At 37.1% G+C, this 17,784-nt stretch overlaps 1 protein-coding gene across 1 annotated transcript in view; it reads left to right on the top strand.

Annotated features, from left to right (window-relative positions):
• The window catches only part of ATP6V0E1 (ATPase H+ transporting V0 subunit e1), a 46,069-nt gene extending 28,693 nt beyond the window's left edge, over positions 1–17,376 (top strand). Inside the window, exons 3-4 of the mRNA XM_036752977.1 lie at positions 2,721–2,850; positions 16,846–17,376. Coding sequence (XP_036608872.1) covers positions 2,721–2,814 — 94 coding nt within the window. The 3' untranslated portion in view covers positions 2,815–2,850; positions 16,846–17,376. The remainder of the gene's footprint in view (positions 1–2,720; positions 2,851–16,845) is intronic.
• Positions 17,377–17,784: the final 408 nt, after the last annotated feature.

Below are 17,784 nucleotides of genomic sequence, written 5' to 3' on the forward strand. Positions count from 1 at the left end.
TTTCAACTTGTGAATATGTTAATAGAATGATCAGAACTGAAATATTTTTAGTACTCATTCCTACTGGGGGAGGGGGAAACTGGGGACTTGGTATGAATCTAATAAATACTTGCTTTAATATTTCTAAATAGGATCTTTCTCTCCTTGTATTAAACATTATTTCTTCTAAAAGTGGATGCATCCATTTTGGAGTCACCCTGCCTGCACTGCCTGTGGTTGGGGAATCCTGATTTGTGTGGAATTTTCCATGCCTCTTAGCTCTGCAACATGTTAGTGATAGCTTAAGTAAAAAGCTTTTTCTAATATACTGACCTCTCTCTCTCTCTCTCTCTCCCTCCCTCCCTCCCTCCCTCTCCCCCCCTTCCTCTTCCTCTCCTCCTCCCCCCCACATTCAGTACATTCAGTAGATGCTAAAAATTTAGTTACATACATGATATTTTGTTTGTTTAGTATGTCAGTCAGAAGGCCAAATCCATCTCATCAACATAAACTTTTGTTTGAAAAAAAATGAGTAGCATAAGATATCTATTTTGGAATGATTTCCCCAAGTGCCTTATTTCTTGCCACAAAACTATATTCTTTGTGTATTTGGGGGTGCGATGGGGGTGGAATTGTTTTATTTAGTTTTGTTTCTGTCTCTGGGTACTGGCTTCTGATGTGGCAGATAGATTTAGCTTCTTCAGCAGCCTTACAAATGATGATTGTAATTTGTTGACCCTTGCACTTTGTATTTTTATACTGATACTACTGTGATAACATCATCAGAAAAGTTATTATGAAAATAGTAGCTAATATTTATATAGTGCTTCTTCAAGGCACTTTATGTACATCATCCCATTTGTCTAAAATGATTGCAAATTACAGTAAAAAAAGCCTAACCAGACAACTCTTTTCAAGATTTAGCCTTGTCTGGAAAATTTTCTCTTTCCCTGGGAATTGAATGTCATATACCAGTTTGGAAGAAGACAGCACAGCTGTTTTATGTACCGTGGCTTCTACCCAAACTGAGTTGTTGGGTTTTTTGTTTTGTTTTCTAGCAATATTTTGGAAAGGGGAAGGATCAAAGAAGAAATGTGACCACTGCTCAGGGTAGATATCTTTATGATAAAGGAAAAGAGACAAGGCAGAACCATGACCTTTTTGTTTTGCTTGTTTTCTCACTAAAGTGATTAATATTTGGATTAGAAAAGACCGAACAAGAATGACTAAGAGAGAGTTAAAGTAAAGTTGGAGATAAGACTGCACTAACTGTGCTTAGTAAGTCCCAAGTCACAGGCCCATAAGATTTATATCCCATGGTGTGCTGAGTTAGTAGATGTGATTTCTGTGCCACTATCAGTTGGCAGATTATGAAAGATTATGAAGAATGAGAAAGGGGCTACAGGATGAAAGGAATGTTGCCCAGATTTTCCAAAGAAGGGAGAAGAATAGCATCTACAAACTATATAGGTCAGTAATCTTGACTTCAATTCCTGGCAAAATTTAGCATCTGTTATTGAAGGGATATTTTGTGAACATTTAGAAAAGAAAGCAGTGATCGCCAGAACCCAGCATGGCTTCTTCAAGCACATGTCATTCCAGAATTGAGTTGAATTCTCTCTTTTAGATGGGCCAGTTAGAGTATTAGTATAATTTAATCAAAGTTTTATGCTGCGGACAAGACAAACATGCCAACTAGATGATAGTACCATTGGAGTATTAGGAGCTGAATGGATGGCAGAAACCAAAGAGTTAATGGATGAGGTCAAAATAAAAAACAAAACTTCTAATGGAATGCCTTAGGAATCTGTTCTTGACCCTATACTGTTTAGGATTGTTATCAGCAACTTTGATAAAGACTTGACATGTTTATCAAATCTGCATGTGACACTGCTGATAGGGATAATTTAGATGCTAATTTAGTTGGCATTAACATAGTCTGGATCTAAAACAATCTCAGCTGGCTAAAACATTAAACACAATCTAATAAAATAAAATTTAAAAAGAATAAATTGAAGTCTTATGTTTGTGAAATTGATTTTTTTGAAGTATAAGATAAGGAAGCATGTTCACCAAAAAGATCCAGGGTTTTTAGTGAACTGCAAGCCCAGTAGTGTGACATGGTAACATGGTGACATGGTAAGTAAATGGACTCAGAGGCTGCATTGGAGCCTTAATGTCCAAAGCAACTGAGGTTATTTTTCTGCAGTGCTCAACTCTGGTTGGATCACATTTGGAGAATTGTATTCTGCAATCCCCACATTTTAAGGAAGGACAGTGACAGACTTAAAAATATCTAGAGAAATGTAAACAGGTAAAGACCAACTGAAGAACTTGGGACATTTTGTCTGAAGAAGACTTCAGGGAGTACATAATATTTGTGGGAGGTTGTAAGACTTTTAAGAGAAGGAAAAGAGAAAAAAAGTTGAAACACTTGTCCCCAAATGAAGAGGTACTATATGAAATTGTCTAGTGCCCAAAATGCTTAACAGGGCAGGGGAAAAAATCCTTTTTACCATAACTTAGAATGTATGCTCTTCATTGTAGTGTTCTGGATGGTCTGGCTTGAAGGCTATTAACAATTTGTCAGAGAAATGGTTTATTTGCCCTTACATGGTATTGAGAGATGTTTGTTGTCACAGTGTTGTACCTGCAAGTGGTCATGGTTCTAATATAATTTTAATTTTTCCTCCCTCCTCCCAATACCCTTTCCTACTTACCCTTACCCCCCCATTTTGCAGTTGGCTGATTGCTATTCTGGCCCAGCTCAACCCTCTCTTTGGACCACAGTTAAGAAATGACACCATCTGGTATCTCAAGTATCACTGGCCTTGAGGGAGAGGATGATCTCTATGATTCTCTGTCATCTAGGTAAGTATTAATGGGACCATTCAAATGAGTGTTGCTGGGTCCGTGATTGGGGACAGCTTTTGAAGGCCATTTGAATGTGTACAGATGTGCCCCAATTTAAAACTAATCCGGATTAAACAAACAGATTTAGAAGTGAATAGGATTTTCTTCAATATCAGTGAATTTACAAAAACTTGATATTATTCAGCATAATTCACGAGTTAGTCCATCTGGACATGCTTTGGAGACAGCACTCACTAGTTCATTAGTATCATATAGTATTCATTAGTGCCACATTGATGAATAATTAAATTAATAGTAATGTGTTCAGTACCATGTAAAGGAGGAACTTTTTGGTCATTGTTAACAAAGTACACTACATTACTTAGAAGGTATATAGAGTTTAGGGACATTACAGTCAAGTCACAACTGTAGGAAAATGCTAAAGACTCTTAAATGAAGCTTCATCCAGAGGTTCTTTGAAGTTCCACTTTACTCTGGGTGCTTCTTGGAAATTATTTTGGCGTTTGAGAGGGAAAAGCCTATGGAATATATAGATGTATGTAAATTGAATCACGTGTAATTGATTAAATGTATAAGTAAAGTTTACCAAGTTGAATGTGCCAGAAAGTGAGAACTTGTTTCACACAGGAAGAAGGAAAATAATCTGAATTTATATGAAGAAAAAGAGGAATCCTTCAACTTTTTTCAGCTGCTCTCTTTATTTGTAGATGAGATTAGTCATCAGTCTAGGCAGAGCAAAAAAAAAAAGTCTTAGCAATTTTCTTTTGTAGCTAAGCCTTAAATCTGAGGCCCCATGGAATTTTGTGAAATAACTTTCTCCAGATTTTTCATTTTCCACTCCTGTGGTCAGTGGATATTTAGAGCCAGTCACCACCATCCAAGTTTCTATAATTTGTACATGGTATAGTGAAAAGAACCTGGAGTTGTGAGTTCTGAGTTTTAGTCGTCATTCTGCCAATTAGTGGTTTAACTGTGGGCAAGTTATTTTACTCTTAGTTTCTTCACATATGATTTCGTTTGGACTACTTCACTTATGTCCCCTTTAGGTCTCATGTTTTCCCCTCCAAAATTGTCATTTTTCCTTTTTTTTTGGTCATATTTGTAAGTCTGATAGGTGAGAGAACCAGAGTTGTTTTAATTTTCATTATGTATTGTTAGTGAAATGGAGCATTTTTTGTTCTTAGGTTGGATTTCTTCCCTTTTAGAATTGCCTTTTCATATCCTTTGACCATTTATCTCATGAGGAATGGCTCTCATATTGTATTTGAATCCTTTATTTATCTTGAGTTTCAGACCCTTATCAGAGAAACTTTCTCCAAAGATTTTTCCTAGCTATCTATTTTCTTTCTGATTTCAACTACATTGATTTTGTTTGTACAAAAGCTTTTCTATTTTAATCAAAAGTATCCATTTTATTTCCTATGAGTCTCTGCCTTGTTTGGTCAAATACTCTTCCCCTCTCTATAATTGTGAAAAAATCTTCTTTAATTTGTTTATGATGTTGCATTTATGTTTATGTACTGTATCAGTTTGGTGCTTATGGTGGTATATGGTGTGAGGTATTTGTCTAAACCTAATTTCTGCAAGACTGCTTTCCAGTTTTCTGGACTCATTTTTGAGTGAGTCTTTATTCCAGTAGTTGGAGTCTTTGGGTTTCACCAACACTGTACTACTATATTAGTTTGTTTCTGAGTTTTGAACCTAATCTGTTTTTCCTATCAATTTTTTTTTACCAGAACCAACCAGTTTTAATGTTTATTGCTTTGTAGTATATAGTTTGAGATTGGACACTGCTAGGTTCTTTGCCTTCTCGCTTTTTTTTTAAATAATGTGTTTTTATTTTCATACTGTTTTCATAAACTAGAACAACAGAAACCTATTATTAGCAAAGACCCTTAACCAAATATTTGTTCCAAAGCCAGAACCACTCCCAAAGCTGATAGTATAAATATATTTTAAAAAGCAAATTCTAGGAGTGACCTTTAGGAAAATATACATCCAGTCTAATTTCCTACATCTACAACCTCACTTTCTAAAGATTCTTTACCTTTTACCACTTCCATTGAATTTTGTCTTAGTTTTGTTTTTGAAATTTCTTTTCTAGCACTAGTAACCTTTTGGTAGTTTGATATAGCACCAAATCTGTTAATTTAGGAAATATGGTCATTTTTTTTTATTATATTGATATGACCCATCCATGAACAATTGATCTCTCTCCAATTATTTAGGTTCCTCTTTATTTCTGTAAAGAGCATATAGTAGTTGTATTTATATAGTTCCTACGTGTGTTTGTCTGTTCTTTTCAAGCAGTTGTTGCTATTAACTGGCTGGAACACAAACTTACTAGTCACTTATTTTGAGGACCATTTTACAACACAGCCTTTGGTTGTTAGAAGTCCTCATCCTACAGCTTGAGGGTACAGCAGAACATAATCACACTAGGGTAATGATCACTTTCAATATCAATACTGTTTCCCAATATAGTGATCCAGAAATATTGCTATACTGTATGTTTTTGAATTTTGCTAAACTGCGAATAGCTGTAGGATTTTAAAGGTTATAATATAGGATCAAAGACTGACCCTAAGCCTTGTAAAATAAGACTCAGTAAACATTTTAGGACAGGTGACATAAAAATTGTCTTTTGGACTGTGGTCCAGATTATCTGCTATCAACAAGGAAGGATTCCTTCTGCATACTTGTTGAGTACTTAAACACACATAGCAACTTTCTTGTGTGTTTGATTTTTTTTTTAATAATTATTTTAAGAGACCAAATTTGGGAAGTAGGAGGTGTAAGCCAGAACATAGTGTTCAGTGAAGTTCACTGGGGAACAATCATGCATGCTTTAGAACTATTCAGTTTCATCAACATAAAAAATACTCTCCTATATGCTGCCTGGCTTATCTTGTTGTTTTAATCACTTTAATTGCTACGATTTTCTTTCACTTATTGAAAGAATTGAACCACAGTAGTCAAATGATAGGAGAAATTGTAGCTTATTTCATTCATTGGTTAGCAGTCTTACACAAATACTCCAGAGTAAAGATCTCTGAGATCTACATTTTAAATGAGACTTAATATTAATAGATACACAGGAGTATATCAGGATTATTGTTTCTCTATATTTAATTTCTTCTGAGTCCACAAATTGAAATCCGAAACGAAATCCATAGTAGAGAATTTGCCATTAGATGTAGAATAATAACAGTCTGAGGAATGAACATTGAGAATAGCATCATTAGTAAACCTATGTTCCTATTTAATGTACTTTCTGCTCTAAGAAAGGGCTTTTCATCAGACTCTCAAATCCAGACCCGCTTGATCATGGTTCTGGTTCTTCATTCTGATACAGGATATAGGCATCTGACTCTCCTGTGATTCATTCAAACGAATTCAAATTCAGATAGCAACTGCATACTTCTCTTTTACCACCTGAACTTCCCCACCACATTAATCATTCTATTCCCCCACTCCATTAAGAGAGTTCTGCCTAGGAGACACCATTAGCAGAAGTACCTTCAAACCAAATTTCTAATTAGAATTTTGCTTCTGATTTAGTCTATAACCTCCAGATTTGATATTTCCTATGTCCTATATCAAATTCCTTTTTCCACCTCTAATCTTGCCATCTGCCAAGGCAAAAATCCCTTTTACCTGCTATTTATATCATACTCTCATCCCAATCCTGCTTAGTCCTTCCTCTCAAAACCCCCACTGGGTTAAAAAAAAGTTCTTCATTTCAGACTTCTTTGCAGTCTTTTCTGCCTTCTGCCCCTTGTGGAAACATGAGTTTCTCCAGAAGCCATTACATTCTCTGTAGCACAGACCCATACTTTATTTCATGTTCTGCTCTCCACTTCTAATTTCTGATGATTTTTCTGCTAGCATCATTCAGCAGTTTCTCCTTCGTAGGCGATTCTGTCCTTCACTGTCACCCTGTCCAGAACCTAATTGCAGGTATCATCCAACATCTAGATCACTCTTCCTTTTTTTTCTCAGGGAGTTCAGTACTTGACTCAGTTTTCTCCACCCAGTTGCCTATCTTCATTAGGCAGGGACTTCAGTATTTATATTGATATCTCCTCAAACACTCTGGCCTCCTAGTTCATCAGACTCTTTAGTTCCTAAGACCTCCATCTCTACTTTAGCAGCCCACAAGTGTAGTATTACCTTAGACCTCACCATTACCCCAGATTGTTTCACTTCCATGATCTTTTTTAAAAAGCAATTATATTTGTTTCCATATACACCCTTTTTTTATTAGATAATTAACCAAAAAAAAACATAATCTGGCACAAAAATGTCAGTGGTTTGGTTTTTTTTTGGATACACATACAAAAAACTCTGTAGATCAAAAAAATACACTGCAAAATTGAAATAACTAACATTTGTTGAAAAACGAGGCTGCATTTCCCCAAAAGAAGTACCTTATGTTGCTAAATATACATCCAAGTTTAATACAATTCCCTTTGAAATATTACAAGTATTACAATTTAGAAACAAAAATGACATCATTAGTTATAAGAACAAATACAAATATTTTATATCAAAATTTTAGCCACTAAGCCTAGAAAGATCATGAAAATATTAACTGCAAAGAACTAGAAAATTTTTTAAGTGTTAACAAGATATTTCCTTAAAATTTCACAAAAACTATTTGTACAACACCCTCAGATTCTGCTTTCTTAATATGAAAGTAGAGTTGTTATTTTGCTATTGAGCATGAAAATTCTAGAGAACATCTGTAAAGGTGGCTGGAGAAGAGGCGTAGAGCAGATGGTGGCATCTGAACAAGGACAACTTTCCCCAGGGGAGGGGCAGGGCTGCTGAACTCCGTAGATAATCCTGAAACTCCATCCAAGGATAAACCTTCATGACAAGTTTCTATTTGATCAGTCTACTGTCTTGTCGTTTCTGTTGCTTCACTTTTCCTAAACCTGTTCTTCATCTTCATGATGATCTCTAGTTCCTCTACCCCTCCCTGTTCTAGGCTACATTTCTTTTCTTTATATTCTGGACCATAGATACATCCAATAGAATTGCTAGACTATAAACTCTGTAAGAACAGATATTGACAAGTGCACATTTCCTGGTGCATAATAGGTTATTAATAAACATTTGTTAAATTGTTAAGCAGTTTAATAAGTCTTTGTCCTCCAGCCCTAAATCCCTTGGAGCAGCTAATGTGTCACAGTAGATAGAGTGCCCAGGTTGGAGTCAGGAAGACTTGACTTCAAATCCGACCTCAGATATTTACTAGCTGTGCGACTCTGGACAAGTCACTTAACCCTGTTTGCTTCAGTTTCCCCATCTGTAAAATGAGCTGGAGAAGAAAATGATAAACCACTCCAGTAGTGTTGCCAAGAAAATCCCAAATGGGATCACAAACAGTAGGACACGACTTAAAACGACTGAACAACAACTTAAATCCCTTGCCCCTTGTCTCTTTTTGCTCTGCCAGTCCTCAACCATGGGCTGCTATCACTATCATCTTCCATTCTTAAGCTGCTACATTCATGTTGTCTAACCTCAAATTGGCTTTCAAGGTTAGCATCTCCAGTCCTCTATCACACTCCATACATCATCCTTGCAAAACCTTTTTTTCCTCAACCCCTAGTGCCATGTCTATTCTTTCTCTTCTCTTACTAGATGACCCTAACTCCCTCATTCTAGAGAAAATTGAGTTCCATTTTTTTGAGTTCCTTCATCTTACCTATTTTATACCTCAAACTTACCCTCTATCACTTTTTCTCTTGTTCTAATCTCAGAAGATACATGAACTTTCCTGCCATGGCTAAAACCTCTAATTGTCTCCTTGATCCCATCCTCTTCCATTTAGGAACATATGCCCTTAGTCCTTACTCCTCTTCCTCCTGGCCTTTCTGCAGTTCTTGTCACTGTGACAACCTTTTCCCCTAAATATTGTCTTTCCTTGACTTCCTTGACACTTGTTTTTCTATGTTTTTGGCTTTTCCTTCTTGGTCTTCTTTGCTGGATCATCATCAGTCTCCCACTCTCTAAATTTTGCATCTTCAAAAGGATCTAACCTAGGCTACTTTCTCTTTCTCTATACTTTTTTCACTTATTGATGTTCTCTGTACCCATGGGTTCAGTTATCGCCTCTACTCAGATGCTCCCAAATGTAAATAACTAGTAATAATTTACTATACTCCAATCCCACATCTCCAGTTGTCTGCTGGACATTAACTGGTTGTACTTTCAGAACTTCAGACATAATTGTCCACCAGACTTTCGTATTTCTGTTGAGAGTTCCATCAATTTTTCCTAATCAGGATTCCAGGATTCATGACCTAAGAGTCATCTTTGACTCTTCCTTTTGCCTTCACTCCGATCAATCCAATCAGTAATCAAGACCTGTCAATTTTACCTCTTCAACATCTCTTGCATCCCCTTCTTTCTGCTCAGTTGCCACTCTTTCCTCTCCTCCGCCCCAATCGAGGCCCTCTTATGTACTTGCCTGAACTGTTATAATATCCTCATAGTTGGCCTCCCTGCCTCTAGTCTATTTTCCAATCCTTCCTTCACACAGCTGCCAAAATAATTCTTCCTAAGTCACAGATCTGACATTGTCCTCTCCTTTAAAATAAAAAACAAAGCAAAACAAACCTTTACTAGCTTCCCATTTCCTCTGGAAAAAATACATTCTCTTTAGCCTAGCATTTACGCCTTATTTCACATTACTCCTGGGTATATGCCTAGTAGTGGAATCACTAGGTCAAAGTGTTTTCACATAATTCCGAATTGTTTTCCAGAATAGCCAGAGGAATTCAAAGCTCCTCCAATGGGGGGTGTGTGTGTGTGTGTGTGTGTGTGTGTGTGTGTGTACACGCGTGTGTGTGTGTGTGTGTGTGTGTGCACACCTGACTTCCCACAGACATTGACTAATTCTGTATATTATTATCTTTCATGCATTCTGTATTCTAGCAAAACTAGATTGCTAATTGTTCCTTGAATTCAACATTCCATCTCCGCCCTCCTATAATGAATTACTGTCTCAAATCTCCCTTTCAGAATCTTTACCTTCCTTCAAGATTCAGTTCAGGTATCACTTTTCTGTGTCATATCTCTTAATTTCCTCTAACCCCAGGTGAAAGTACAGCCTTTTTCTTGACAATTACTAGAGCAATTTGCCTGTACTCTCCTTGGCTCCCATCACTTCCTGCTTTGTATTAGACCTTTATCTTTATGCATATCTCATTGGCCCCACTCAAATATCGTTGAAGTCAAAGATTACTGAAGTCAGGGGTTATTTCATTTTTGCTTCTGTATCTTTAGTACGTACATAGTACTAGAGATGTATGTATATACGTGGTACCAGTATGTAACAGTAGTACATATATAGTGGGCATCTCATAAATATTTAATTGATCTCACATGTATTAAATGAACTAAAATGTATGTTAAATATATATGTGATTCAGGGTTATGAAGAAACTTGATAATTTACTAGCAAATGCCTTCACATTATCCTCTGAAAACAGCTTGCATATTTCTACTGTTGGCTTGTGCCATTCTCATCTTCACATAATTGAATTCTGCTGTTCTTTAAATATCCAGCTCCTATCCCATATTTTTGGTGAAGCTTTCCTTTGATCACAGTAGCCACAATGTGCTCTCTTACCTAAACTTATCTGTTCCATATATTTGGCATTTACTTAGAGCTATGTGTTGTTGTCATATGCTTTATCTTTTTATGTCTCTTTTGTCAGCCCTACTAGATCATAAGCTGCTTGAGGATAACTAACCCTTGGGAGGTAGGCTGTGTGTGTGGCTGTGGGTGTGTATGCCACCATATATAAGCACCTTCTCTGTCAGGAGTTATGGGTAGTATGTTTCAGGATCAGTCCTGGGATTGTGGTTGGTCACTCACTACATTGTTTTTAAAACTACAGAGTTTTTTAAATTTTTTTAAATTATTATTTATTTATTTAATATTTTTAGTTTTCAGCATTGATTTCCACAAGAGTTTGTTTGAATTACAAATTTTCTCCCCATTTCTACCCTCCCCCGCCACTCCAAGATGGCATATATTCTGATTGTCCCATTCCCCAGTTAGCCTTCCCTTCTGTCACCCCACTCCCCCCCATCCCCTTTTGCCTTAATTTCTTGTAGGGCAAGATAGATTTCTATGTCCCATTGCCTGTATATCTTATTTCCTAGTTGCATGCAAAAACTTTTTTTTTTGAACATCTGCGTTTAAAACTTTGAGTTCCAAATTCTTGCCCCTCCTCCCTCCTCACCCACCCTCCCTAAGAAGGCAAGCAATTCAACATAAGCCATATGTGTATCATTGTGCAAAACACTTCTATAATACTCATGTTGTGAAAGACTGACTTTATTTTGCTCCTTCCTATCCTATCCCCCTTTATTCAATTTTCTCCCTTGACTCTGTCTCATTTTTGAAAGTGTTTGCTTTTGCTTACCTCCTCCCCCTATCTGCCCTCCCTTCTATCACCCCTCCCCCCCTTTTTTATCTCCTTCCTCCTCCTTTTCCTGTGGGGTAAGATACCCAAGTGAGTGTGTATGTTATTCCATCCTCAGGTCAAATCCAGTGAGAGCAAGATTCACTCATTCTCCCTCATCTGCCTCCTCTTACCTTCCTATAGATCTGCTTTTTCTTGCCACTTTTATGTGAGATAATTTACCCCATTCTATCTCTCCCTTTCTCCCTCTCTTAATATATTCCTCTCTCATCCCTTAATTTGATTTTATTTTTTTAGATATCATGCCTTCATATTCAACTCACCCTGTGCCCTCTGTCTATATATATATGTACATCCCCTTCAGCTACCCTAATACTGAGGTCTCGTGAATTATACACATCATCTTTCCATGTAGGAATGTAAACAAAACAGTTCAACTTCCCTTATGATTTCTCTTTTTGTTTACCTTTTCATGCTTCTCTTGATTCTTGTGTTTGAAAGTCAAATTTTCTATTCGGCTCTGGTCTTTTCACTGAGAAAGCTTGAAAGTCTTCTATTTTATTGAAAGTCCATATTTTGCCTTGGAGCATGAAACTCAGTTTTGTTGGGTAGGTGATTCTTCGTTTTAATCCTAGCTCCGCTGACCCCCAGAATATCATATTCCAAACCCTTCAGTCCCTTAATGTAGAAGCTGCTAGATCTTGTGTTATCCTGATTATGTTTCCACAATACTCGAATTGTTTCTTTCTGGATGCTTGCAGTATTTTCTCCTTGATCTGGGAGCTCTGGAATTTGGCAACAATATTCCTAGGAGTTTTCTTTTGGGGATGTTTTTCAGGAGGCCATTGGTGGATTCTTTCAATTTCTATTTTACCCTCTGGCTCTAGAATATCAGGGCAGTTCTCCTTAATAATTTCTTGGAAGATGATATCTAGGCTCTTTTTTTGATCCTGGCTTTCAGGTAGTGCAATAATTTTTAAATTGTCTCTCCTGGATCTATTTTCCTGGTCAGTGGTTTTTCCAGTGAGATATTTCACATGGTCTTCCATTTTTTCATTCCTTTGGTTTTGTTTTATAATATCTTGATTTCTCATAAAGTCACTAGCTTCCACTTGCTCCAATCTAATTTTTAAGGTAGTATTTTCTTCAGTCATCTTTTGGACCTCCTTTTCCATTTGGCTAATTCTGCCTTTCAAGGCCTTCTTCTCCTCATTGACTTTTTGGAGCTCTTTTGCCATTTGAGTTAGTCTATTTTTTAAGGTGTTATTTTCTTCAGTATTTTTTTTTTGGGTCTCCTTTAGCAAGTCATTGACTTGTTTTTCATGGTTTTCTCGCATCACTCTCATTTCTCTTCCCATTTTTCCTCTACTTCTCTAACTTGTTTTTCCAAATCCTTTTTGAGCTCTTCCATGGCCTGAGACCAGTTCATGTTTTTCTTGGAGGCTTTTGATGTAGGCTCTTTGACTTTGTTGACTTCTTCTGGCTGTATGTTTTGGTCTTCTTTGTCACCAAAGAAAGATTCCAAAGTCTGAGTCTGAATCTGAGAGTGTTTTCGCTGCCTGGCCATGTTCCCAAACAACTTACTTGACCCTTGAGCTTTTTGTCAGGGTGTGACTGCTTGAAGAGTATAGAATACTTTGTCCCAAGCCTGAGGGGCTGCGCTGTTGTTTTCAGAGCTATTTCTACACAGCAAACTCTGCCCCACCAGTGCTCTTCCTCCCCCAAGAACCGCCAGCCTGGACCTGACTCAGATCTTAAGCAGGCTCTGCACTCCTGCTCTGATCTGCCACTTAATTCCTCCCACCAGTTGGGCCTGGGGCCAGAACTGCAGCTGTAGCTCTGTAAGCAGCCTCAGAGCTGCACCACCTGAGTTGCACCACCTCCGCTGCCCCCTGGGCAGTGGCCGACCACAAACTCCTTTTACTCCATCCCTGCAGCTTTTCCCACTAACCTTCTCTGTTGTCTTTGGTGTTTGTGGGTTGAGAAGTCTGGTAACTGCCACAGCTCACTGATTCAGGGTGCTACAGCCTGTTCTGCCTGGCTCCCGGTCCAATTGGTCCGGCAGCCCATTCTGGGCTCTGTTCTGCTCCACTCCCAGCACAGTGCGATAGACCTTACCCAGCAATCATCCAGGCTGTCCTGGGCTGGAACCCTGCTCCCCTCTGCTATTTCATGGGGTCTGCAGTTCTAGAATTTGTTCAGAGCTATTTTTTATAGGTGTTTGGAGGATCCTGGGGGAGAGCTTTAGTCAAGTCCCTGCTTTCCAGCTGCCATCTTGGCTCCACCCCCTACAGAGTTTTTTGAAGACTTTCAAAGTTGTTTCTATGTATATGTATGTATGTAAAATTTAATAGTGCCAGAAGAGAGATTAGAAATCATTTTTTCCACCCCCCTCATGTTACAGATGAGGAAACTGAGACCCAGAGAGTTAAAAATAACTTACTTCACATCACAGAAATACTATAGTAGCTGAGTCAGAACTAAAATCTAAGCCTCTTGACTTTTAGACCAGTGGTCTTGTCACTACACAGGACTGGTTACCACAGTTTGTACTAGGTGGTCAGTAAGTATTTGTGGGCTGGATAAGTATCAAATGAGAACTGTAAAGAATTGTTGCAGGAGTATTATGATCACTGAGTGCTGGAGTAGTTAGCAGGGGAAGGGCCAGATTTCACTTACTTAGATGAAAGTTAAAAGTCAGTAAAAATTAAATTTGTTGCCACATAGCAATAATTTAGAAATATATCATTTACCTTGAGGGACTGAACTCTTATTTCATCAAAGGATTTCGTCAGAATTTTTCCCTAACTCTGGTTTAAATAATAGCACTTTACATAATGCCTTTAATCTCAAAGTTTTAAGTACACAGTACCTTTGTCTTATTTTCCTTGTTTTACAAATGAGGAACCTCGAAAAGAGAACATGTGAGCTATCCAAAAACAGAACAATTGCACAATAGAGGGAAAATGAACACTCTATGTTTTTGACTCACTCTCACTTCAGACCACAAGGTCATACTATTTAACTTAATGCTTAATTTCTTTTAAACCAGTATCATTGAGCCTATTTGAAAATAATTCCCTCGTGCATATGGTTTCTTTAGATTCTGTTTTCCCTTTCCGTGGTAGTTCATTTGGCAGAAAGACATTTTTTGATGTCTAATCAATAAACATTTAATGGAAAAATATCATACCATATAAAAAACCAGTATTCACCACCTGCATTTTCTCCAATAAAGTTAATATTCTCTGCCAGTTTTGCAAAACATCTGTTCTGCTAACTGAGGAAGGGTAAGAGAGAGATAGTGAAGGATCTTGAAAATCTTTTAAGGCATATGCCACTAAAAACTTTCAGCCCTGGTCATTTCTTTGCCTCCAGCCCAAATTTGCTCATTTATAAATTGTTTTACATGTCACTTTGACTTCCATTTGGTTTTAAAATGCTATTCCTTGTAGTTCTGTAACATTTACATGTGTCTTCTGTCTTCAGGGATTAGAAATAGCCCAGCATGTACTGGTGAACTCTTAAGGCACTGGTGCCTTTGTACATGGATTTTTGAGCTTTTAGTACTGAAGATGATGAGCCTGGCTAATATTCTTCTGTTTGGTACCTCTGTGTGAGACTTGAAAGGACTGGCCTACAGCTCTAAAGATCCCCACATATGTATATACATGCTATATCTAGCCCCCAGATCTTCACTATCCAGCTTACTGTAGTCTATACCTAATCTGACTTTACAGAGCTTAGATTTTTGGATCATAAGATTTAAAGTAAAAAGAGACCTTAGAAAATCATGTTGTCTGACTCCCTTATTTTACACATGAGGAATATGAGACCCAGAGAGGAAAGGTCACTTGCTGAAGGTCATAGACGCAATAATTAACAGAGCTGGGATTTTAACATAAATGCTTTGATTTCAAATAGGGCTCATTCTACTATACAAAGAATCTTAGTGTTGGAATGGACCACAGATGCTACCCGGTCTTACCCCCACACATTCGGGAGTACAACTTCCCCAAGAAGTTGTCATAAGCCTTCTCATAGAAAGACCTAGTTAGTACTGGTCAGAGGCAAACTGGTGCTTTCTAAGAGATAGGAAATTAAATCCGCTTGGCCTTATCCCATACCACCATTTCATTATTACCCTTAGGAGTTATATGGTACTTCACCACTCTTAAGAATGACCTAGATGGTAGAAACAACCCATAATTAACCTGACTGGGTTTTTATTTTATTTTTTAAATTTTTATTATTATTGTTTTCGACTAAGTACTTCCTTTCCTTCCTACTCTTTCCCCCCCGCCCCCCAATTTGGAAAAAAAAAAAAAGGAAAAAACAACCATTCTAACAAAAAAAATACTTAAATTTTCTTATTGGTGATATCCAAAAAAATGTTTGAATCATTCTACACCCTGAGTCCAGAGGTGAGTAGAATGTGCCAAAGTCAGCTGGTCGTTCACTACATTGATCAGAGTTTTTAAGTCTTTCAAAGTTGTTTGTCTTCACAGTGTTGTTGCTGTGTACATTTTTTCCTGGTTCCATTACTTTACTTCATATCAGTTCCTACAGATCTTTCTAGGTTTATCTGAAAACTGACCCTTTTAACCTATTTTAACAGTGCAGTAATATTCTGTTACATTCATATACCATAATTTGTTCAGTCGTTCCTCCAATTGATGTGCATCCCCTTTGTTTACAGTTCTTTTGTATATATGGGCCTTATTCCTCTTAATTTGATCTCTTTGTGGTATACACCTAGTGGTGGTATCATTGGTCAAAGGGTGTGCACGGTTTAGTGACTTTTGGCTGCCAGGTTTTTAATGCTTTTATTTGATAGTTTTATAAAGACAGGGGTCTCAACCTTTGGCTTTTGAAAGAAGGAATTCTCCTTGCCCTTCTCCCTCATATTTGTTTAAACAAGAATGGACAGCAAGCAAGAGGACAATTAAGCTACACACAGAAACAAGAAATATTTTTATTATTAACCGCACCTGTAGTAATCCTCTTTCCTACTGCAAGAGAAGGATGACTTAATTTATCATTTGATAAATTGATTTGAATTTGCATGAATTCCAATACAACCTATCTTACTTGTCCCTACTGTTTTTTTAAATTACATATTCCAGGTACCAATTATTGCTGTCAAGTATGTTAAGATTTTAGTTTGATTGTATCTTTAAAATCACCCTTTGTAAAAGCCAAGTATTACTTCACATATAGAATCACGAGATTTTTTGTCCATCCCCCTCATTTCACACTCAAGGAAACTGAGCCCCAGAAAACTTACTTGATTCGTCCAAGGTCATATAGGTAAGTAGAAAAGCTGGGGTTTGAATCCAGGTTCGGTCACTTCAAAGACAGCACACTTTTTCCTATGCTACGTTATTTCCCCACAACTAGACATGCCATATGTGATTTTATTCATTTTTAATGACTGACCTGATTAACTCTATGGTGCTCATATTGCCCTAATTTACTAAGTGAATCTTTATCTCAAGATAAAAGGGACTTAAGAGCTAATAACTGGAATGGTTTTATTTTTCAGGTAAAGAAGATAACATCCTCTACATGTTAAAGCACCTCTTAATCCAAAGACTGCCTTTACTCATCTTTTTGGAGACCAGCTGCCTTAAATATTTATACTATACTTGAATTTTCATTTTATTCTAAAGTTCAGTATTTTTTTTTCTGTTCTACACTTTTAAAGAATTTACTCCTTTGTCAACCTGTGTGCCTACTTTATCTAAAGTACATGCCAAATACACCAAAGGTATATGGACTCTTCTGATGTAGAGGAATGTGATTTTAGTGAGATGTATTATTCTCTTTTCCCTGTTCATGTCTAAGAACTTGAAGATCTCCTCCTCCCACCATTAACCACATTAAAAATAAATGATGTATTTAAGACTTCAACAGCAAGATGAATGGCTACAGTTTTGCTAATCGCCAGGAGATCATGTTCAGAGGAAAAATTTACCCTAAAGGTATTGGAGCTATATCAAGCTGTATTTTCCAAAGAGTTTAAAATTAAATTTCTATCTCCCTTTGGAATAAATTATTTTTTCTGCTTTCTACAGAAGTCTGGTTTCAGTGTTTGTGATTTTTCTTTTGTAAGAACTATTTGTATCTTCAGGTAAATTCCACATTGCTGATTTTGTGACTTAAAAATTCTAACTTTGGAAAACTTCTTGAATTTCTTGGCTTACTGATACAGACAGCTATGTACTTTAGGATGCACGAAAGAAGATATATTCACTCAAGAAATATTAAGTACCCACCATGCAGGGGGGTGAGGAAGGGCATGGGAATTTTGGATAAGACATGGTGGAGCTTACCAGTTTACTGAAAGAAACATTGATAAATATAATATGAGAAGTCGATCAGTGTTGCAAAACAAAATGAAAGATCAGGAAAGGCTTGGGGGTGGAGGGGAATAGATAACATTTGGGTCACAGAATTTGAGAGTTGGAAGAATCCAGAGTAG

This window comes from Trichosurus vulpecula, chromosome 3, assembly GCF_011100635.1.
Source record: "Trichosurus vulpecula isolate mTriVul1 chromosome 3, mTriVul1.pri, whole genome shotgun sequence".
In the NCBI taxonomy this organism is placed as follows: Eukaryota; Metazoa; Chordata; class Mammalia; order Diprotodontia; family Phalangeridae; genus Trichosurus; species Trichosurus vulpecula.